Source organism: Chrysemys picta, chromosome 1, assembly GCF_011386835.1.
Source record: "Chrysemys picta bellii isolate R12L10 chromosome 1, ASM1138683v2, whole genome shotgun sequence".
Taxonomy (NCBI): Eukaryota; Metazoa; Chordata; order Testudines; family Emydidae; genus Chrysemys; species Chrysemys picta.
The window spans coordinates 87762607-87785193 of NC_088791.1; the positions used below are offsets into that span (position 1 = coordinate 87762607).

Sequence of the window (22587 nt, forward strand, 5' to 3'; positions counted from 1 at the left end):
CAGTAATGTCTAGTCTCTAGAGAATCTTTCTTCGCCACCCTGTTCAACATGGAATCAGTAGAATTTCTGCCAAATGTATCTGTTTTCCTTGACCCTGCTCTTGAATGTGAATACTGGGTTCACTGTATGGCACAAGGACAGCCATTTATTGGGGCTACTTTGCTTAGAACTTCAGCAAGGGGCCTAACTTTGACATCCCAGGGTACCTTCTAACCTGTATTGCGGTCAGATCAATATTAAACAGAATTTGCTAGATAGATGGCAAACATTAATATAAACGGTTGCTGTTATTTATCCCAGGGCACTGACCCCACCACCAGTAATTACTGAATAAGCTCTTTGAAGTTTTCTTGAAGTAATGAGGACCGTGGTTTGTTTCCTATATAGAGAGAGAGCTGCAAGACGAGCTGAGTGAAGAGCAGGCAGGCACTACAGATGCTGAGAGTGAGAAGATCCGAGAAGGAAATGTGGGAAGCCTGTATCTCGAGCAGCTGAGGTTTAGAACGGATTGCAGTGAGCGGATAGATTACGCAAACTTCCGGTTTCTGCTTTGGAAGGCGTTGGCCAAGTTTCCAGACAGAGTGGAGCCCAGGTCAAGGGAGCTTTCCCCACTTCTCTTGAGATTCATTAGGTAAGTGACATGTTCAGCGATGAGACATGTTGCTTGGAAATGTCATAAATGAAGGCAGAGTTACTAGGGTCCCTATAAGACAACTGATGGGTGGTTTGTTTTTTTTAATGGATTTTATTTCCTGAGACCTGAATTTTATATTGAAGTTGGTCCTTCCTTTCGGTTAAACATAGCTCATGCTAGAGAGAGTGGAAAAAATAAAGCAACCTGAAATGTAAGCTGTCAATTGGCTGCTGTGTTGAGCCCCAGTTTACTAATGAGTTCTGGTGACACAGCCTCGCTACTGCTACGGAGGGTGTAGTTTCAATGGAAGTAAAGTGTCTTGGAAATAGACTTGAAGATGAGGCTCCTCCTTGTCTCCCCTGTTCGTAAAATGAAAGCATGTATTTTTATTCAGACAGAAATAGGAAAATACCTTTTAGTGTATCTAGGGCCTGGTTCGGTGCCCACTAAAATCAGTGGGAGTCTTTCTATTCACTCCAGCAGGCTGTGAATTAGGCCCTCACTCTATTTCCCCTGCCAGCCCTTGACTCTTCTTTATAGTGTATTTCCTACAGTGCTTTGTCTAGATTGCTTTTAACTGTTTTCAAGTAAGAGGGCTTCTACTATATAATACATCATCAATTCCTACACTTCCTAACTTACATTTTCACACATCCCTGCCAACTTTTTAAAAAAATTCTCCCATTCTACTTAGATTCACTTTCTCTTCTTTTTCCTCACCACGTTTTTCTGATCTTAGTCCTTTAATTTTTTTTCCCTTTCATTGTCTTTTTCCTTTACATTTGCTCACTTCCTTTAATATCTCCGCCATTCACAATAGAAGAAATGCCCATCTGCATGCTGAAATGAACCGCTTTTGGGGATCTTGAACTGTACAGTGTCACCAGGCACAACTCTGTGGATAATTGGAACTTCCAATTGTGAACAGCTTCAAACAAACCTCACGCCAGCAGATACTGTTCTATTGATTTGATTTGATTTATTTTTAATATAGCAATGAGTATTACCCAGCAGATTCTCTGGTGGCTCCAATCCAGGATCTTAGAAAGAAAAACAGAGGTGCAGTAGAAGAGGAAGAAAAACCCACTGAAGAGATACACCAAGCTACCCAGGAGGTGGAGAAAGAGGAGATGGAGGGAATGGTAGAACCGGTGGTTGAAGGGTTGCAAAAAAAGAAAACGAGAAGAGCTGCAGCAAAGTGAGTTTTGCTTTTGTTTGATTGGGCAGGGAGCAAGTGAAATGCAAACATTAACCGTTTGGTGTTTTAAAAGGCTTCATAGGAATGGGGTGACTCACTTGGTTATGATCACTGGGCTTATGTGCATCCCTTTCCCCTTCCTTCGTCTATTCCAGTCTTTTGTGAGCTCTTTGGGGGGGGGGAAAGGGGGGGTCCTGTCCCCATGCGACACCTAGCACTAGTGGGGGACCCTGACGGGAGCCTCTGGGCACTACCGTAAGATGGGTATTAGGCCATAGCTTTGCATAATTTGAAGCAAAAATAGTGCGGGGTCTAGGGATCCCAATTTTGGTTGGATGTATTCCTGGAGGTTTCATCACTAACCTTTAATTCCTGGAGACTCAGGACAGTCCTGTGGGGGTTGGCAGCCCTAGCAGGATTCCAAAGTTACTGTTTGGGGGGGAATAACTGTTGCCTCTGTGTGTGTCTGCTTTTCTTTTAAAGTCAGTGGGAGCTGATGGGCATGCAGGCCTTCTGAAAATCATTGTAGGCACCCAATTACGGATTTCAGAGTCTAGCTTTAGACACCCATTTTTGAAAATCTTGGCCCTGATGTCCTTGTTCTTGACAGGTTTTCTGGTATTTCTTGCTATAAATATATGCTATCGTGACATCATTGTTCAACAATATCAAGTTATTTTGTGAGTAAATTGTCTATGGCTTGTGTCGTAAAACACAGTTTTGAAACTTCTTGATTATGGCCTTTTTACCCTGCTGATATCTGTCAAATACACATTTTAGGTGATTCAAATGAACTATTTTTGCCTGTTTGAGAATGACATTTGTAGCAACAAAGAACTTTAAAAATGTCATCTTGCACATTAAGATGCAATAAATTCTAGTCTATATTCTGGCTTAATTGTAGGTGTTTTATCAGTTCTATTATTTTGTTCTGTTCCCTGAGCTGAGTGGTTCAGATCTGTGAATTAGTAATAATTACAAAAATCAGATTGTCACCAGATTTGAACTTCTGCTTCAAAATGTTCTTGTTCCTAAATGGAAACTTTTAAAATGCTGGTAGCAATAACTAAGGTGCAAAAGGTTTACTGGCTTGTTGTTAATGAATTCTTTAGTGAACACTTTTCCTCTTGACCCTGGACGACTCATTATACTGTCAGATTTGCACCACTGTAGTTTAGGCTCTTACAAAATGTATATTACAAACTCCTCCTTGAAAATGATGAAAAAATAAGAGCTAGGCGTGATCTGAGAGACTGGTGTGTGCCTGGTAACACGTATTGTGCACAACTCCATCACGAGTCGTCATTCAGCGGAGACCATATTACAGTACTGTCTGTGGAGGGTAGATAATGGTTACAGCACCTCCCTTTGCTGGGGTTAGACAGGGTGGAGGAAATTCAAATCATGTGGCAGATTCAGTAGAAATTTTTTGGTGTGGACCTCTACAGGTAGCTGCTGAATCAGTGTAGACTCGTGCTGTTCTGCACGTGTACCTTTTTGACCAGTCCTGATCATTTTTGGCACGGTTGATTTCCCTTCTCCTCCCCCATCCCCCCACTTCTCCCTTTCCCCAGCAAGTGGAGATGTGGCTGTTCTTGGGTGGTGCAGTCCTGTCCCCAGGTCCAGTTTATCCCTACCACTCTTTTGCACTGGTATACATCAAATCCTTCCACTGCCATTTGAGCCTGTTGGTAAGTGTAGCCCTACATACTGACGTTCAGAAACTCAGAATCTTGGTGCATTTCTCCTGCCCGTTGGTAATAACACAGGGTGTGTATCTGTTTCATTGTTAAAAGCGTGTTTTGTTTTTGTTTCAGGCAGCTAATAGCCCATTTGCAAGTTTTCTCCAAGTTTTTGAATCCACGTGCGCTGTATCTGGAATCAAAGTTAAATGAGTTGTACAATCAGGTAATAATACTTAACATTTTTGTATTGCTTAATAAACAAATATATTCCTGTCTTATCTGAACACCAAGCCAAAGGGTCCTTCTTTGTAAAGAGAATGACTGACTGTTGCAATGCAGTGTACAGCAGTTACGCCTTAAAGGGACACAGTCAACTTGAATATCACTATCTGAAAATTTTGCACTGTGTTAAAAGTGACTCCTAACATTACCATAGCTCAGCAGTTCTTGACCTTTTCTGTATTGTAGCCCCATGGTACAAAGGAAAGTTTCAGGATCCCCTTTCCATCTAGCCATGGAGAAAGAAAACTTGGTCGTGACCATCAGTCTAAGCCCTGGTCTACACCTAAAATTCAGATTGACCTAGTATGTTGCTCAGGGGTGTGAGAAATTCACACTCTTCGAGTGCTGTAGTTAAGCCAGCCTCACTGCCTCTTGGGGAAGTGGATTACCTGCATTGACAGGAAAATCTCTTCCATCAGTGTTGGGAAGCGTCAATGGGCGCTACAGTGGCATAGCTGTGCTTTTGTAGTGCCTGTAGTGTACACGTGCCCTGAGAAACCAGGCCAGATAGCTGAGAGAGATTGGAGAGAAAAATGCCTTTCTCTTTATTTTTCTGTTTCTTCACTTTTGTTGTTTGATGGTGTCCATCCTTCCCCAGGCTCTGCATAGGGGTTTTACCAGTAACAGCAGGCTGCAACGCTGAAACTGAATGTAAACAGGCAGCAAGCGGTAGCCAGAGGTGTGAAGAGAGGTGTGGCTTGTCTCTGCCTAAAAGTCCCCGTCTAAACATAAATGGGGAGAAGGGGAAAAAGTAATTTTTAAGGGAAATTATAAATCCAAGATATGCTATTTAAAGGGTGCTCCCTCAGGAAACCGGACTGAGTTTATCAACTTGAATTTTTTGGAAATAAGTCCCTGTAAAAGTGTTGTGCCAAAAGGAATTGCCAAAATCTTGTCTTCTTTAACAACACGTGTTGAATGATCATCCATGAGACATGAACTTAACTTTGATCATTCAAGACATACATTCATACATCCTTTGGCATATACCAGCTAACCATTCATTCTGTGTTACTGCTTTAGTTCCCCAGTGTTCAGTCCGTCTCAGATCACCAGCTTCTGCTCTAATGGAATGCTTCAGCATTCATTGTACTCCTGTAAACCTCTGAACTTTGCTTAGGAAAGAGCTGCTCTCTGTGGGTTCGATTGCTTGTCTGTGTTTTTTAGGAAAATATTGACCAGACTTGTAAATTTTAAAAACGTTTTATTTAACTAACATTTTTAAAGAGTGCAGAACAACCAAATATGGCAAAACTGATGTGCTATTTGTTAGCTCCGCGCTGTAGCACAACTGCTGGATTGATACCATGCCTTCCGAATGCTGGGTGGGTTAAAACAGATCACATCAAAAATGGGGATTTTGCTATGTGCTGTTTACCATGGAACTGAAGAACTAGGTGGGGGAAAGGTGAGGTTTTTGGTAATGTTCCGTATTCCTCTTAGCCTGGCCATTGGCAGGATTCACCCCTTAATGCTATTGTTGATGGGTTTTTGATTATTCCCCTTGTATTTCTCTTTTTAACAAGTCTAATGTTCTATGTGCGTTTTCGTAACTTGGATGTATGTGGCGCAAACATTTTGGAATGGTTTGGCTGATCCATTATTTTACCCAGTGTGACACAAATACAATGCTGGCCCGAAAGTGATCTTGCAAAAGACACTCTATAAAAATAACTTGTTAAAACACAAGTTGATGATTGCGTTGTTTAATTGCTGTACCCATCAAACGGGCTTTGGAACAATTTGTGTAGTGGGGGTGCTGAGAGCCATTGAACCAAACTGTAAACCCTGGATATGATGGAAACCACTTCAAGCCCGGGGGTGCGGCAGCACCCCAGCACCTCTAGTTCCAGCAGCTATGCCATCAAATACCAGTAATGATGTCCTGGATTTTTGTTTTTGTTTTTTCTTTTTAGAAACAAGTAACTAATGTGTTCTGTAACTATCTCTCTTAGATGTATAGTGGTAGGAAATATTTGCTGCTTGGTGTCTTTTAAATGACTGTTCTAAAATGAAATTCCCTTTATTGTGGATCCCTTTAGGTTAGATAATTACTCTCTCTTTCTCCCGCCCCCCATTTAAGGGCTGAATTCTCTCTTGAGTAAATCATCTTGATCTAGTGGTATAAGGAGAAGTGTATATATTATTTGGGCTTTCTCCTAATTTTCATTTCTTGTAAAATGTTACCTTCAGCTGTTGTCCCATCAAGACCAGAATGTGCAAAAAGTAGCCCTTGACTGCATCATGACTTACAAGCATCCGCACCTACTGCCATACAAGTAAGAGCTTTAAAATTCTTCCAACACAGATAAATCATTAGGTAGCACATCAAACATGTATTTATGATATTTGGCATCATCTGCTTCTAAGAGAAATATCCACAACTTTCTGAACCCAAGAAAAATTAATATTCCTATTCCAAATCTGAATTTGGAAATGGACAGAATTAAAAAAAAAAGCTTCTCCTATTTATATTTAAATTAAAATGGAAAAAGCTTTTGTAGACGATAAAGAAGAAAAGAGGTTGTCACCTACATGCCATTGTGCCTGAGATCTAGCTACAGTCACAGAAGGTAACCTAGACTAGTCTTGAAAAGCAGATATCTGAGAAGAGGAATTGCTGTTTTTGTTTTAGAGAAGGCAGAGGAGTGCAGTAGGGTCATGTTCATTCAGAAATGGAAAAACTGAAATATTTTATCTATCAGATTTGAACTCTTTCTCAAAACAAAACAAACCTTTTCCCTCATCCAGACCCACCATGGTATGTAGTGGCCAATTGCGATCTTTTCAGTAAAGGATTTTTGTAGTTCTTTATAACCATTATGCACCCACTTGGATAGCCTTTACAGAACTCTGTATGAAAAGTAGCAGTCTATGTAATGGAGTTGAGCTAGTTGATTTACTTACCCTTTTGTTAAAAGGGTAAGGATGTGATCCTTTAATAAATAACTGTTTAATATTTGCAGGGAGAACTTGCAAAGGTTACTGGAAGATAAGAGCTTTAAAGAAGAAATAGTTCATTTCAGCATATCCGAGGAGAACACTATAGTTAAAATGCAACACCGACCAGATCTTGTTCCTGTACTTATGAGGTGTGTGGGTGAAACACTGCATAAACTCTGCATATTAAAATAAAACGATGGCTATAGAAGAAACATAATGCAGCCTCTGGTTGATATTTTAAAGAGACGATGCAAATGTATGGCTCTCACAGCAACTAAGAACTCCTTGTTCATTACTGTACATGGTATTCACCTTAATACGTGTGTGTGTGTGTGTGTGTGTGTGTGTGTGTGTGTGTGTGTGTGTAGTGTATTGTTGAATGCATTAGTTAAGCTCATATTTTCCAAACAATATGCTTAAGAAGAAATCTGAGAGATTTTCACCCTCAGGGTATTACATTTATTTGATAAATACATGGAAATAGCATTTTACAATGAAAGTGCTTCCTCAGCTATAACTCTGTCTTCATACTAGCGTGATGCTTTGATAATTCATACTTAAGCTGTGCTCCCATTCAGATCACTAGCAAAATTTCCAGTGACCTTGTTGGGAGCAAGAGCACACCCTTTCTGGTAGTGTTACTGGGTGTCAAGCAGCAATAGAGGTAATCGTGGGGAGTATTAGTTAAGCCATGTAGTTCAGATTAAACTTTCTGAACAAAGATTGTGAACCAGCCAAACTGCTCCTGCAATGGTTCAGAAACAGGCAGCTAGTGGAGAACTCACGAATACTATTTCTTTTTGGCTTTTGAAGAATTCTCTATGGGCGGATGAGAAACAAAACTGGAAGCAGAACTCAGGGCAAATCTGCTGCGGGCACTCGTATGTCAATTGTTCTGAGATTCCTTGCTGGCTCGCTGCCTGAAGAGATTAGAATGTTCCTGGACCTGCTCTTTGAACCTGTGAAGCACTTCAGTGTTGGTATGCTTCTGCCATTAGAAACTGGGGATAATAGTTCTTCCCTACCTCATGGATGTGGGGAGGATAAATATTTTGAGGACTGTGAGGGGCTTAGATATTATGGAAATGGGGGCCATATAAGTACCCTGTGTAAATTAAAGCACCCATGGCACTGGTTTTGGGTTTTTTTGTTTTGTTTTTAAATAAGAGTCAAGGTTTCGCCTGAGCCCTTGGCCACAGTTTTCCTTCTGTGCTGTACAATGTACTACTATTCCTGTACCGTTATTACAGAACTGAGGCACAGAGACACTGAGTGACTTACCCAGGGTCACAGGAAGTCTGTGGCAGAGCAGGGAATCATACCCAGAATGCCAGAGTCCCAGGTTGGCATCCTAACTAGGGTGACCAGACAGTGTGAAAAATCAGGACAGTGGGTGGGGAGTAATAGGAGCCTATATAAGAAAAGGACCCAAAAATCAGGACTATACCTATAAAATCAGGACATCTGGTCAGCCTAATCCTAACTACTGTGTTGTCCTTCCTTTCTGAAGGGCTGGTGAGCACAGTGCCACATGGGCATTATGAGGATAAGTTGATTGTGAGGCACTCCGACACTACAGCAATGAGGGCCATATATAAACCATGATAGACAGCTGGAGCTGTTCGTTAATTTTACGAAGAAGCTGAATTAGGAGCATTTAAAGGGCTTATAATTTAGGGCCAGATTTGCCACCCTTTCTCACATTGAGAGGAACCTCAGACCTTGACATTTGGCCTGTTGAAATCGGGTCCTTACTTACCAAGGTAAAGATGAACGGATATATTTTCACTGTCCTCCTTCCTTCTGTAGGACCTTGCCAGGTTGCAGTACTCCAAACAATATCAGAACTGGATTTATCTAAAGTCCTGCCTCTAGGCCGCCAGCACAGTCTGTTCAACAGCCTTGAGGTTGTACTGAAAAACATGGGCCATCTGATCACTCAGTACTTACCTGAGATTTTACAGATTTTACTTTGTATGACAGCAACAGTATCCCACATCCTTCAACAAAGAGAGAAGGTAAGGAACATGGTACTGTGTGTGTGTGTGTGTTTCAACTCTATTGGTTCAAATTACGCCTAGTGCCAATAAGGAGTAAAGCTTTAGAAACCAGTGAATAATAGAAAGATGGATAAAAGTATAGGCCAGCAACATTGGTCTTAAAATGCCCTAGTGTTTATATAGAATGACTATATTGCTGTTAAATAGTTGTTTAAAATGCTGTTAAATTGTTGGCATTTCAGTCAGTCACAGTGTTGAATTTATTTAATAAAATATGCATTTTAAAACATTGCGTATAACAATTCATACAAACAAGAATTTGAATGTCAAATACATTTTTTTAAAAACACTGCATTTCATTAAGCCAAAGTGCACACACTAACTAGAGGTTTGGGGCAACTAGAGTCCTTTCTGGACTTGAATTCAAACAGGGAAAGAAAAATTCTGTCTTTCTTTTTTTTGGTTTTAATATCATGGTTTCCCTTGTGCTCCTCTAAGTGCTGTAGCAGTGGCTAGCAACAAGGGAAGGGTAATTTTCGGATGGTTACAGTCCATAATCCAGTTTACAGTAGTGCAAAAGTAATTTTATTTGTCTCTAGAGTAATCACTTTTGTACTGCAAAGTTATTCAAGTAATGCCCTCTCTCACCATCAGTTGTGACTGAGTAACTCTTGGAGAGGTATTTGTGGTGCCATGCTGTCACTTGTTAAACTTAATTTAACACTTCATTAGCTAGTGAGGTGTTGAGAGTTCAGAGAAGGATATGAGAAATCTGTTTATCTTGGATAATTATTACAAGAAATTCCTGTGGGTTTGAGAGTCATTTATTGCAAGATGATATTGCCCAAAGAGTTAAATATCTACTTTTGTAGTTCTGAGCTCAGTTACAGTTTTACTGTTTCCTACTGTTCACTTTCAATATGGAATCTGTCCATGTCCATAAAGCATGCCCCTTGAGAAGAGGCCTATGTATCTCCTTCCTCTCGCTTGAGTAGATGGGGAATCTGATTCAGTTTATTTGGTGTAAAAATTATCATCTGTCATTCTGATTTTTAGTAGCAAAAATCATGTCTCTTGTGATAAAGATTGCGGTTGAACATTGGGACAAGGAGGGAACTAAGCTCAAAAGAAACAAGATTAAAGCACAGGCCCTTAAGGGGAAGGACAGCAGAGAAGTTTGTACAAGCAGTGAGTAAGTGCCTGGAAACAGGTTTGGTATCGGCTGGGGAAGAGTGGAACCACATCAAAAGAGTGAAGATTGCAGCATCAAAAGAGGTGTATGGACAGTACAGCTGTGGGAAATCTAGGGAAAGAGAGGAGTTGTGGTGGACTGACGAAGTGAAGGTAGCGATCTGAAATAAGAAAATGGTGCATAAAGAAAAAGACACAAGCCCATCGAGTGTGAATGAAAGCAAATACAAAGAAGCAAAGTATGCTGCTAAGTAGGCAGTGAAGAAGGCCAAAGACAGTGCCATAGATGACTTGTATGCTGAGCTTGTAAACCACCCACATCTGGCTGGCCAAAAGATCTATAGCATTGCAAAAATCAGATACAAAGGGAAGGAGGATGGTATTGCAGCACCATTTCTAAATGATGACCAGGAGAAACTGCTTAGTAACACCTGAAAAAATGAAGGTGAGATGGAAACAATAATTTGAGAGTCTCTTAAATGAGGCAAACCCCTTTTTGGAAGAGTTGCCAATATCCTAATGTGGTGCCTGACTCTGACACAATGGAGAAAGGTGAGAAATGCAGTCCGGATAATGAAGAACAGTGAGGTGGTAGGACCGATGAAGTGACAGCGGACCTGGAGAAAGTCCTGTGTGAGAGAGGCATAAAATGGATGAACAGAGTGGGTCAGCAAGCTTCAGCACACAGCCCATCAGGGTAATCGGCTGGCAGGCCATGAGACGTTTTGTTTACATTGACCGTCCATAGGCATGGCCCCCCGCAGCTCCCAGTGGCCGCGGTTCGCCGTTCCTGGCCAATGGGAGTTGCGGGAAGCGGCGTGGGCTGCAGAGACGTGCTGGCCGCCGCTTCCTGCAGTTCCCATTGGTTGGGAACAGCGAACTGCGGCAACTGGGAGCTGCAGGGGGCTAGGCCTGTAGATGGTCAACATAAAATGTCTTGTGGCCTGCCAGTGGGTTACCCTGATGGGCCACGTGTCGAAGGTTGCTGACCCCTGGGTTAAAGCCATATGGCAAGATATGTGAATATCCAAAGATTTCTGTTGGTCTATCTTGGTCTAAGTACATAAACAGGGGAGCGTCCACAAATGTGGAAACTGTTGAAGGATAAAGTTACTGTTACGTTGAATGAAAGTACTGGAACACGTCTTGGATGCCAGGATTAGGAGAATGCTGGAACCCGTCCTCAGACAAGAACAACTCAGCTTTAGGAGAGGATGAGGAACCACAGATGCCGTGTTTGTAATTCAGCAAGTGATCGAGAGGCAGTTAAGTACCAACAGGATCACTTCTGGGCACTTAGAGCCCTAGAAAAGGCATAGTATAGCGTGGACAGAAAGATGCTCACACTAGTGCTGAGGAAATATGGCGTGTCTGAGGATTTAATATCACCTAAAACAGCGATCTGAACATGTTTTGGAATGACCAGCCCTTTTGACGTGAAAGTCTGACTGCACCTGGGGCCCTTAGTCTGCTGCTGTTTATCATGTTGATGGAAGATCTCAATGGGAAAGGTGAGAAGCTGCTATATGCAGATGACATAGCTATAAGTGTGTTCTCAGAAAAAGAGCTAGAGTAAAGAGTAAATCAGTGGTATGGCCAGATAAGCTGGCATGGGAAGAAAATGGATATGACTAAGACCGAGGTAATATGAGTCGGTAGATGTGCCTCAGGGAAACTGAATATAGAGATTAATGGAGTATGACTAAACCAGACCGAGCAGTTCAGGTATCTGGACAGCTGGGTTGCGGATGACAGTGAGCATGAATGCGAGATACAGTTCAGACCGGGGAATTCTGGAAGACAGTGGAATAACATCTCACTGACACTGAAAGCCCAACTGTATGTAACAATGGTGTGCCCCGCAGTGCTGTATTGTGCAGAAGCATGGGCAGTAAAGAGACGGCAAGTTCAACGCCTGAAGATGTTCGAGATGAGATGTCTTTGTGCAATATAGTCCCACGAAGGGATGGATTGTGATATGAAAGCGGCAGGATGGAAGTCTCAGTCCGTGATGTGTCTGACAAAATCCAGGAAGTGCAACTTTGCTAGTTCAGACATACAGAGTGAATGAAGAGGACTTGGGGAAGATGGTGTGGCAGGAGAGGGTGGTAGGAAAGAAACCCCGAGGAAGCGATGGTGGATTGCATCAAAGAAGATGGTAAGCTGATGGACCTTAGTGCTGCCTCGGACAGACGAAGATGGCAGATGTTTGCATGGTGAGCCGACCCTAGATGGTGGGATAAGAGGAAGTAGTAGTAGTTTCTAAGTCACTTAGGAGCTTTTGAAAGTGTTACCTAGAGGCCTTGTCTACGCTTTGTGGCGTGTAGGGTACATGTAGCTACACACCGCAGCAAAAGGCAGGCTGCAGCCACACTCGTTGCAGTGTGTAGCTACGTGTGACAGTGAAAGGCTCTGGCAGGGGGAAGCAGCGGGATGCTACACTGGTAAAAATAGCATTGTAGACAGGGGAGGCACTGCGTGGGTGTGCAGAGAGCCGTGTAGGGTACGTATCCACAGGGTCCTGGTGTGTCTATATTCCACTCACCTAAGCAGAGCCTTGCCATCTGCCCTGCTGTTTATACCCATGCTAGGGAGGCATGCAGTGTCTGTACTCCTCATGTCGCCGTAAGTGTAGCCCTCCTAGAGGAGCCCAGCAGAAAAGGCTGTAATATTATAAACAGATGCCTGATTAGCCTGTTGAATATCTTCCCTAAGGAAAGCTAGAGAATGTAACGTGGTTAACGTTAAATGCATGGGTAGCGTAAGTCTTGTTACTACATTCTAGCCCTCCCCTCACTCTGTCTTTGCCGGATTCCTCTCTCTCCTCTAAGCACATTTTCATGTGCTAAGAGGAAACTCACCTTTGGTCACTGGTTTTGGTTGTGCTTTTTGGGGGGTGGTGGTGGTGGGGGTAATTTATTTGATATATTTTCATACAGAAACAGACAAAGAAAAGTACCAAAAAAATGTATGTGCGCTCCAATAGAATTATGCAATTGCAAGATTTTACAGTTTGTCAACACTGCAAGACCAGGCAATGCTACATAGACATGGCATGTTAGGGTGGGGTAACCGATGTAAAGGAGGAGGGAAGGAGGGGACATGGGAAAAAGAGGAGGGGTTGGGCGGCATGGAGGTTTGGCATTCCTTGAACCATCTCAATATTTTTTTATTCAAATGTATCTAGAAATGGGGTCCCCATTTCTCTGACTTCATATAATTGCTCTCTGTAGCAATAAGTTATTCTGTACTTGGCTGCTAATTGAGACAGGGTCAAATACCACTGCTTTTGAAGATGTGTAAAGTGGTACTGTTTGAATATTGGGACTGGGGTATTAGATCTATTAAGGGCAGTGCTAAGAGCTGTAGTATCCGCTTACAGCGGTTTTGGCCCCAGTCCTTCAGCGAGCTATGTGCGAGTAGGCTCTCGTGCCCGTGCAAAGTCCCTGTTAAGCCTTGTGACTCGGTGCAGGATTGGGACCTTAGTCAGAAAGTTAAAATCATCTTTACAAGAAAACGGTAACTTGTTCACGGTAGAAAACAGGAGGAAACAGTGCAGTAGTTCAAGCAAGAGTCCCTCATATCCATATTGATTAAATACAGTATTTCATTGCAGGGTAACTAGCTTGTTGTGTATTGCAGCAAGAATAGGTATTTTTGTCTTTATTTTTTCCAGATCCAGCTAAGGTTTATTAACCCACTGAAAAATTTGAGGCGTCTTGGGATCAAACTTGTAGCTGAGTTTTTTTCTGATTTTGAGACCTACCGCTTTACAGTGGACGAGATTGATGCCATTTTTGAGGCAGTGATATGGCCCCAGGTAATGTTGACAGAATAATACATTTTATTCGGAGTTATCTAGTATGTAAAGATAAGCAAAGTCTGGAAAGAGATTGAAATACTTCTCTGATTAATTGTATATACGTGGGACAACCTATCCTAAATTCTCAATTATTGTGGGACAATCTACACTCATCGCTATACACCTCTACCATGATATAACGCGACCTGATATAACACGAATTTGGATATAACGCAGTAAAGCAGCGCTCTAGGGGGGCAGGGCTAGGCACTCCGGCGGATCAAAGTAAGTTCGATATAACGCGGTTTCACCTATAACGCGGTAAGATTTTTTTTGGCTCCCGAGGACAGCGTTATATCGGGGTAGAGGTGTACTTGCTTTTTATGAGTGATGCATCCGAATATTTGGATGCTGGTATTTAAACTATATCATTAAATGTATTAACCTTAATTTGGGATACTGCAGATTATGTACTATATGTTTTGTATGACTTTTTAAACCAAACGTTGTACTTTTGGATAATTTAAGCATTATATCCAGATGTATAGAAACTCTTTTTTTTTAACCTGAATACTAGATAATTTTAACACTTTCTGCCTAGAAATCTCTAATTTCATTTGCTTGTATTACGTGTGTGAAGGGCCGATCTTGGGTCTTAATAAGAGGGTCAAGCATCTGATTAATGCTGGGGCTGCTTCTACATTCAAGCCATAATCAAAAATACTTACAGATTAATCTGAATCAAGTTAAAACTGTATCTCTCTTCTTTTACCATTGAAGGCACTGTTCTGACGCTTCATGGGGAACAAAATTGTACTGTTGGTATCTGTTATGTGCCTAATCTGTCTAATCTAAAATGCCTGAGTATTTACACTTGAAAAACATCTAAATAGTATCAAACAGTACCTTGGTGTGCTAGCTGTTCTTGTTCTGTGGTCAGTCTTAACCTATAATATGCCCCCTTCATCCATTTTTGTTCATTTTGCTTATTTATTCCTTCCATGTTTCTTTCATCTACCTGTATGGCACCTTACATGTGGCCAAATGACAGATGAACTAGCTGTATGCAAAGCACATAACTTTGCACCTCAGTTGATTAGGTAGAAGAGAATTTTGGTTTATTGTCTCTCTTAGCCTTTCAGCTCTCTCTTTCTATGCCCCCAGCTATCCCAGCATTGGGAAACGAAGACTCTGATTCAGCAAAGTTCCATAGAAGTCAAAGCACGTCCCTCAATTCAGGATGTGATTAAATGCTTTACTGAATCAGTGTCTCGGAGCATTGTGTTTGGAAAGCACTGTGTACATAAGAATGGCCATAACTGGGTCAGACCAGAGGTCCATCTAGCCCAGTATCCTGTCTTCCGATAGTGGCCAGTGCCAGGTGCCCCAGAGGGAATTAACAGAACATTCCCAGCTTCTGGCAAACAGAGGCTAGGGACACCATCCCTGCCCATCCTGGCTAATAGCCATTGAGGGACCTATCCTCCGTGAATTTATCTAGTTCTTTTTTGACGCCTGTTACAGTCTTGGCCTTCACAACATCCCCAGGCAAAGGGTTTCACAGGTTGACTGTGCCTTGTGTTGTCCTTGTCTGAACCTTTTCCAATTCCACTATATCTTTTTTGAGATGGGGAGACCACCTCTTCACGCAGTATTCAGGATGTGGGCGTACCATGGATTTATATAGAGGCAATATGATATTTTCAGTCTTATTATCTATCTTAATGATAGTCTTAATGATTCCCAACATTCTGTTTGCTTTTTTGACTGCTGCTGCACATTGAGTAGATGTTTTCAGAGAACTATCCACAATGATTCCAAGAGCTCTTTCTTGAGCAGTAACAGCTAATTTAGACATCATTTATATGTATAGTTGGGATTATGTTTCCCAATGTGCATTACTTTGCATTTATCAGCATTGAATTTCATCTGCCATTTTGTTGCCCAGTCACCCAGTTTTGTGAGATCCTTTCGTAGCTCTTTGCAGTCTGCTTTGGACTTAACTATCTTGAGTAGTTTTGTATCATCTGCAGATTTTGCCACCTCCCTGTTTACCCTTTTTTTCCTGATCGTTTATGAATATGTTGAATAAGACTGGTCCCATTTGACAATGCTGTATAATTTCTGTAAATAGGAATGATAACTGGTTTAAAGAAATAATGCTCATTTCCTGCATGACCTAGTGTATCCCAGGGATGTCCACACTGTAATTAAAAACCCACAGCTGGCCTGTGCTAGTTGACTCAGGCTCATGGGGCTCAGGCTAAGAGGCTGTTTAACTGCAGTGTAGACATTCAGGCTCAGACTGGAGCCTGGGATCTGGGACCCTGAGAGGTGGGAGGGACCCAGAGCTTGGGCTAGGCCTTAATGCCTGCAGTGCAATTAAACAGCCTCTTAGCCTGAGTCCTGTGAGCCTGAGTCAGCTGGCACGGGCCTCTGTCAGTGTCTAACTGCAGTGTAGACGTACCTCCAGAGAGCAGCACTATACGATATGATACCGGCTCAAAAAATAATCCAGTAGCTCCCTCTAGGGGAATTTCAGCCATTGATCCTCTCTCTGAGATATTTTTTGCAGAAGACTCATTTGATTTTGTGCATTATTTTAAAGGCTGTGAAACACCATGAGGCTTGTGAGATGATGCGGGAGGAGGGAGAATTCTAATCCTTTTGTGCTTGGAATTGGAGTTTCCTAATGTTAACTGCACAAAAATCTACTACTGGGACTTGGTGGTAGTAGTCAGCATAGCAGACTTGCTTGCCATAGGATTGCATTAAAGATGCCTTTGTTTCTGATATGTTCAGAAAAGCGCTGGTTTATACAGAGCAGTGGGGCACTCAATCATTTTGGGCAACTGAACAAGCTTTCTGAGACTTACCGGTAGATCTGTTCCCCACCATTGCCTCAATTTCAGTTTTACACAGTCCAATCTGCAGTGCAGACTGAGCAGCCCTAAACCCCACTCTTACCATCCTGGTGCATTAAACCAGAAGAACGTGGACGATCTCCTGGCTGCTCAGTAGCAGCCAACACGTAACAGAGGCGTTCTCAGTCAGATTGATGCTGCTGATCCTGCTGCAGACAGGAATATAAGTGTGAGACCGTCACTTTGGCTGCAGCTGTGTGCAAAGCACAAGGGGAGGGAAAATAACACCCAAGTGAAGGACAAAAATAGTAGGTGGGATAATTTTGTTTTCAAGCTTTTAAGGTGTAACAAAAGATGCTCCATTAGTAGCTATCAGCAGTATTGAAGGGATTAGAAAGTGAGCAGTGATTTTTTTTTTTTTTTTTTTTTTTTGGGAAGATAATTTATCGTTCACAGAGAATTCTTTAAACTTGTTTTCTGTCAAATTTGATGTTTTAAATAGTGATGCGTGGTCACACTGTTTGTTTTGTGATTTATCCTCTTTGTCTTCTAGATCAGCAGGCTCGCTTCTGAGAGCCAGTATTCTCCTACTCTGTTACTCAAACTCATTCACATCTGGAGCAAGAATCCCAGGTAAACTTTTCCTTTGGGGAGAAGCAAGATGAATGCATAGTGTCTGCTGTGAATAACACACACCACAGAAAGACAGATAGTCACACATTATTCCTCCTTGCACCCTCAAAGAAGTTATTGGATACAAAAAAACTGCAAAGAGCAGTATTTTTATCAGCATGTAAACTTCATAGATCCCAAGGCCAGAAAGGATCATTATGATCACTTAGTCTGACCTCCTGTATAATCCGGGCCAGAGAACTTCCTCAAAATAATTCCTAGAGCAGATCTTTTAGAAAAACATCCAATCTTGATTTTAAAATGGTCAGCGATGGAGAATCCACCGCAACCCTGGGTAAATTGTTCCATTGGTTAATTACTCTCACCATTAAAGAAGGTGATTGTGCACTTCATTTAATGTTATTTAGATCTTTTTCATCGTAGCTCACAAAGCCATGACAGAGGACGGTGTCGTTATTCCTTTGGTACATATGGGGAAATAGAATCTCAGAGTTGATTTGCACAAGGTCTAAAACAGGTCAGTGAGAGCACCTGGACTAGAATCCAGGTCTCCAGGCTCCCCAGTCTAGGGCTGTATCCACTGGACCAAGCAGCTGTGCTTGCTTTTTTTTTTTTTTTTTTTTTTTTAAAGGAGTGTAATACTATACTTTCATGTTATTGCTTAACAGTATTTTACATAGGGTATTGAGCCTGAGGGGAAGAAGTGTACAATAGGAAATGTACCAAATACCCGAGTTCCAGCCACTCTATTTTAAGTGGTGGACTTCAATTTTCAGTTACATTTTCTGACAATTTAAGTAGAAACCTGGGCCTCAACTGTGCAGATGCATATGCATGTGCTTAACTTCAAATGCATGAGTAGTCCTATTACCAATTGTCTTGTCAATGGGATGATTTGCATGCTCAAAAGTTAAACATTTACCTAAGTGTTCGCAGGACTGGGGTCTTAATTCTGATTTATTTCCCCAAGGAATAAACAGGGTATAAAATAACTATAGCTATGTTGTGTCAAGACCCCTCTGTCCCCAGACTATGACTCTAATAATCCAAATGCAACTCCCGATCTTTCCAATTTTGGGAGATTATTCTCTGTAAATATCAGGCCATTTTCCCCACACATGAACAGCCAGGCAGGTTTGTAGCCAACATCTAGCTCAGATTTCGAGGGGAGAGGGATGAGTTAATGGAAAGTGGTAGCCAATCCAGTTTTAAATAAAAAGCTTGTGTTCTTCCCCTTTGAACTGTATTGGTTTGTTAATGTTCTATAGTGTCCGCTAGATCCCTGTTTACTATTCATTTACAGAATAACGTGTGTAAATTGGATGCAGCTCAGATATATTATTATTATAAAACGAGTCAGAAGGAGTTGGCCTTTAGATATCTGGGGTGAAATCCTGGCTCTACTGAAGTCAATAGGGCCCGGATTTCACCGTGGACATTTAACTCCCCACCTACTCTCATTTGGTCCCATCACCATAGTATTTCAGTGCTTACCTCAAGATTTACCGTTGTCAGAAATGAAGAATGTATTTTCTGTTTATGTACCAAACTGGTCTTGACTCATAAGAATTTTTCCTTTTTAATGGTATCCCCCAGAAGGTGGAAGAACATCTCTTTACCTTCAGTCTTTTTGTATGTGACTTTGTGGAGAAAATGTTTGTAAAAGTTTTAATTAAAAATAAAGTGAACTGTGAATTTTTCTTGTTCTGTGTCTGTTACGCAGGTATTTCCCTTTGCTGGCCAAGCAGAGACCAGGGCACCCAGAATATGATACACTGTTGAATGTCTTTGCTCTGCTGTCCGCCAAGAATCTCTGCGAGGCAACAGCTGGTGTTGTGATGGATGTGGCTGACAACCTCCTCAACAGTCCAGATTTTGAACCCACAGACCTGGTTTCCAGCTTGACAGTGGCTGACTGCGTTTGTATAGAATCTGACACCGATGGAATGACAGAAGGTATGAATGAATAGTAATCCAAAGAGGGAGGAACTCAACTGTAAGCATGAGTGGAGGTTTTTGGATCCTGATGGGATGTTCTGCGCCTTTGGCAAGAATGCCTTTTTAGAAGGAAAATTCCCTGCTAAGGCTTGTCTTCCCTTAGCACGTTCATTCATCCGCGTGCAGACAAGTTCCATATTTGTGTGCCAGGGCCCAGAAAGGTTTATTCTCTGTTAAAGGGGATGGGGAGAACGTTCATAGTAATGGGCGCACGCCCTTGGTTAAGTTATAACCCAGAGGGCAGCCTTGGCAATTAGGACAAGTGATTTGCACAAACGTCCACTTAATTTTTTTTCTTGAAAAATAAATTCACCCAGCCATATACTCATTGCCATTCATTTTAATTGGCACTCCCTTGCAATAAAGACTTGCGGTTCATCACCTTTACCTTTCGCCTGCAGTAACAGGCAGAAGGTGACCGTGCACTTCCTTTAACATTGGTTAGCTCTTTTTCAGCAGTTGCTCTCAAAGGCGTGACAAAGGAAGGCAGGGATTGTTATCCCCTTGGTACAGATGGGGAAACTGAGGCTCAGAGTGGGGAATTGATTTGCACAAGATCACACAACAGGTCACTGTCAGAACTGGGACTAGAACCCAGTCTCTAGACTTCCCAGTCTAGGGCTCTGTCCACTGGACCACAATGCAAGAGACTGGCTAAGCCAGAGGTAGGCAAACTATAGTCCGTGGGCCACATCTGGCCCAGCTCCTGCCCTGGGAGGCTAGCTCCTGGCCCCTCCCCTGCTTTTCCTCCTCCCCTACAGCCTCAGCTCACTGTGCTGCTGGCGCAGTGCTTTGGGCGGCGGGGTGGCAAGCTCCTGTCGGGCAGCGCAGCTGCAGAGCCCGGACTGACCCGGTGGTCTGTGCTGCATGGTGGCGTGGCTGGCTCCAACTGGGTGGCGCGGCTGCCTGTCCTGGTGCTCTGGGCGGCACAGCTGTAGCACTGCCAGCCACTGGTGCTCCAGGCAGCACGGTAAGGGGGCAGGGAGCAGAGGAGGTAGGATATTGGGCAGGGGAGTTCGGGGTGGTGGGCAGGGGTGTGGATAGGGGTCGGGGCGGTCAGAGGGCAGGGAACGGGGGTTGAATGAGGGCAGCAGTCCCGGGAAGGGGAGGGGCAGTCAGGAAGAAGAGAGGGGGTTGGATGGGGCGGTGGGGGGCAGTTAAGGGGAGGGGGTTCTGGGGGTGGTTAGGGAGCAGGGGGTGTGGATGGGGTAGGGGTTCGGGGAGGGCGTCAGTGAACAGGGGGGGTTGGATGGGGCAGGAGTCCCGGGGGGGGCCATCAGGGGGTGAGAAGCAGGGGGGGTCGGATAGGGGGCAGGGGCCGGGCCATGCCTGGCTGTTCGGGTGAGGCACAGCCTCTGCTAACTGTCCCTCCATACAACTTGGGAAACCTGATGCGGCCCTCAGGCCAAAAAGTTTGCCCGCCCCTGGGCTAAGCCCTCGTGTCACAGACTTGTTAGTGAACTAATGAGGAGGGGAGCTCTTGAGGTTTTTGGTTTTTTGGGGGTGGGGGGGGCAGTTGTAATAGCCTTCAGTCACATAGAATTTTAAACTCCTGCAGAGCTGGTTTTCAGAGGCATTGAGCGCTGGCAGCTCCCGTTGACTTCCTTTGAAGTGGAGGATGCTCAGCACTTCTGAACATCAGGCCTCCGAGTTCATCGTTTTCCCCATGTTTGTGTAGAATTGGATCTCTCCTTTTTGCTATAAAACGCCCTGGTAACCACCTTGTATCCATTACAGAGTCCCCCAGCTTGGGTGCACGGTTAATTCTGCCTCACGTTCCTGCAGTACTTCAGTATCTCAGCAAAACCATGTTAAATATAGAAAAGGTGAAAAAGAAAAAGTTTAGAGCGCAAGTCAGCAAAGAGCTCAACATTCTTTCCAAGTAAGTGATTCCTCAGGGTTCAAAAGAGATAAGCTTTGAAACAATGATCCCTCGGGATGGACTGCAAATATAGAAGCAGTTGCTTTGAATTTAAAAACGTGTGAACTTGTCACTCGACTTCCAGGTCACTGGTGGTCAATTCCCATTACTGCTGACTGAATTTTAAAAGCGTCCGTAAGCGAAACTGTGGCGTCCTTAGGCTACACACACTATCTGTGCATTGGCGGGTGTCCCCATGAGGAGATAATTGGTTAAGGACTGGATGATTAACGAATTAACAAAGTGAATCAGCTCCTCAGCCGAGGAGACAAAAAGAGGGGCCTGGAGAAGTCAGGAAGGAAGAGCCGGTGAAGCCCAGGAGCTCAGAGGGTATGTCTATGCTGCAGTTAAAAAACGTGAAAGGGCCGAGTCAGATGATTCAGGCTCGCGAGATTGTTTAATTGCTGTGTTGACATTCGGGCTTGGGTTGGAGCCCAGGCTGTAGGATCCTGTGAGGTGAGAGGGTCCCAGAACTCAGGCTGCAACCCGAGCCCAAATGTCTACACGTAAATGGTCCCTTAGCTTGAACTCAATTCAGCTGGCACGGGCCAGCCGCGAGTGTCTCACTGCAGTGTAGACATACCCTGAGCGCTGAGATCTCTCCCCCCCCCCTTGCTATGTGCCTTGGGAGAAGGTAAAAGCCTTATGTGGTGGGGAAACAAGTACTTGTATAGCACACTAAGGAAAGCAGTTGGCGTTGAACTTGTTGCTGGTTTGCATGAGGACTGTTTGCGGTAAGAATCCAGGGTGAGGGAACCCCGTCCTGTGACAGGCACTCTAGATATTAATACTAGGAGCAATCTGAGACTGCTCCCCTTGGGGCTATAAATATATTGAAGTGGTCAAAAGTGGCTGCAGCAGTCTGGCTTGCATGGATACAGCAAACTTGTACGTCGGGTTCTTTGTAACTCTCTTCCCAAAGTAGGAGACAAATCATCAATTCACAGGGCAAACAGTTATACTGTGTTTCCAGCAAAGGAGAAATACAGAGTACATATCCACACAGGCACAGAGTGGATCCAGTTGCCAGATCAAGGCCTTTGTTCCCAGACGTAGAAAATTCAAAATCGTAGTCTGAGTGCAGATGTCAGCCTTGACTTTGAATTTCTTGCCTTTCACCAATTTGTGTCTCAAACTTCATGTTTAAATGTACTTTTAAATGACGAAGAACAGTCAGTGAGGGCTGTAAAACAAGGGAGTCATTGGACTTTTTAATCCAGGCAGATAACTTACCCAGGACTGATTGATTGTCTGTTACACAACTTTGTGTTGAGGACATTATTTAAATGTATTAAAATGATCAGAAAAAATCTTTATGGAAAATAGTTTAACATATCCACATTGTTTAGTTTTTTATTCTTTTTAAAATTCAAAATACTAACGACTGTTTTACAGGAGACATATTCTGCCCTTGTATGGCAACTCCTACCTGACTG

The 22587-nt window shown here is 43.0% G+C and overlaps 1 protein-coding gene across 1 annotated transcript in view; it reads left to right on the forward strand.

Annotated features, from left to right (window-relative positions):
* UTP20 (UTP20 small subunit processome component) overlaps positions 1–22587 on the forward strand; it is an 84931-nt gene that overhangs the window by 27133 nt on the left and 35211 nt on the right. Inside the window, exons 21-31 of the mRNA XM_065561380.1 lie at positions 388–631; positions 1629–1832; positions 3650–3740; positions 5993–6078; positions 6766–6891; positions 7556–7722; positions 8552–8760; positions 13610–13753; positions 17153–17232; positions 18956–19188; positions 20968–21112. Coding sequence (XP_065417452.1) covers positions 388–631; positions 1629–1832; positions 3650–3740; positions 5993–6078; positions 6766–6891; positions 7556–7722; positions 8552–8760; positions 13610–13753; positions 17153–17232; positions 18956–19188; positions 20968–21112 — 1729 coding nt within the window. The remainder of the gene's footprint in view (positions 1–387; positions 632–1628; positions 1833–3649; positions 3741–5992; positions 6079–6765; positions 6892–7555; positions 7723–8551; positions 8761–13609; positions 13754–17152; positions 17233–18955; positions 19189–20967; positions 21113–22587) is intronic.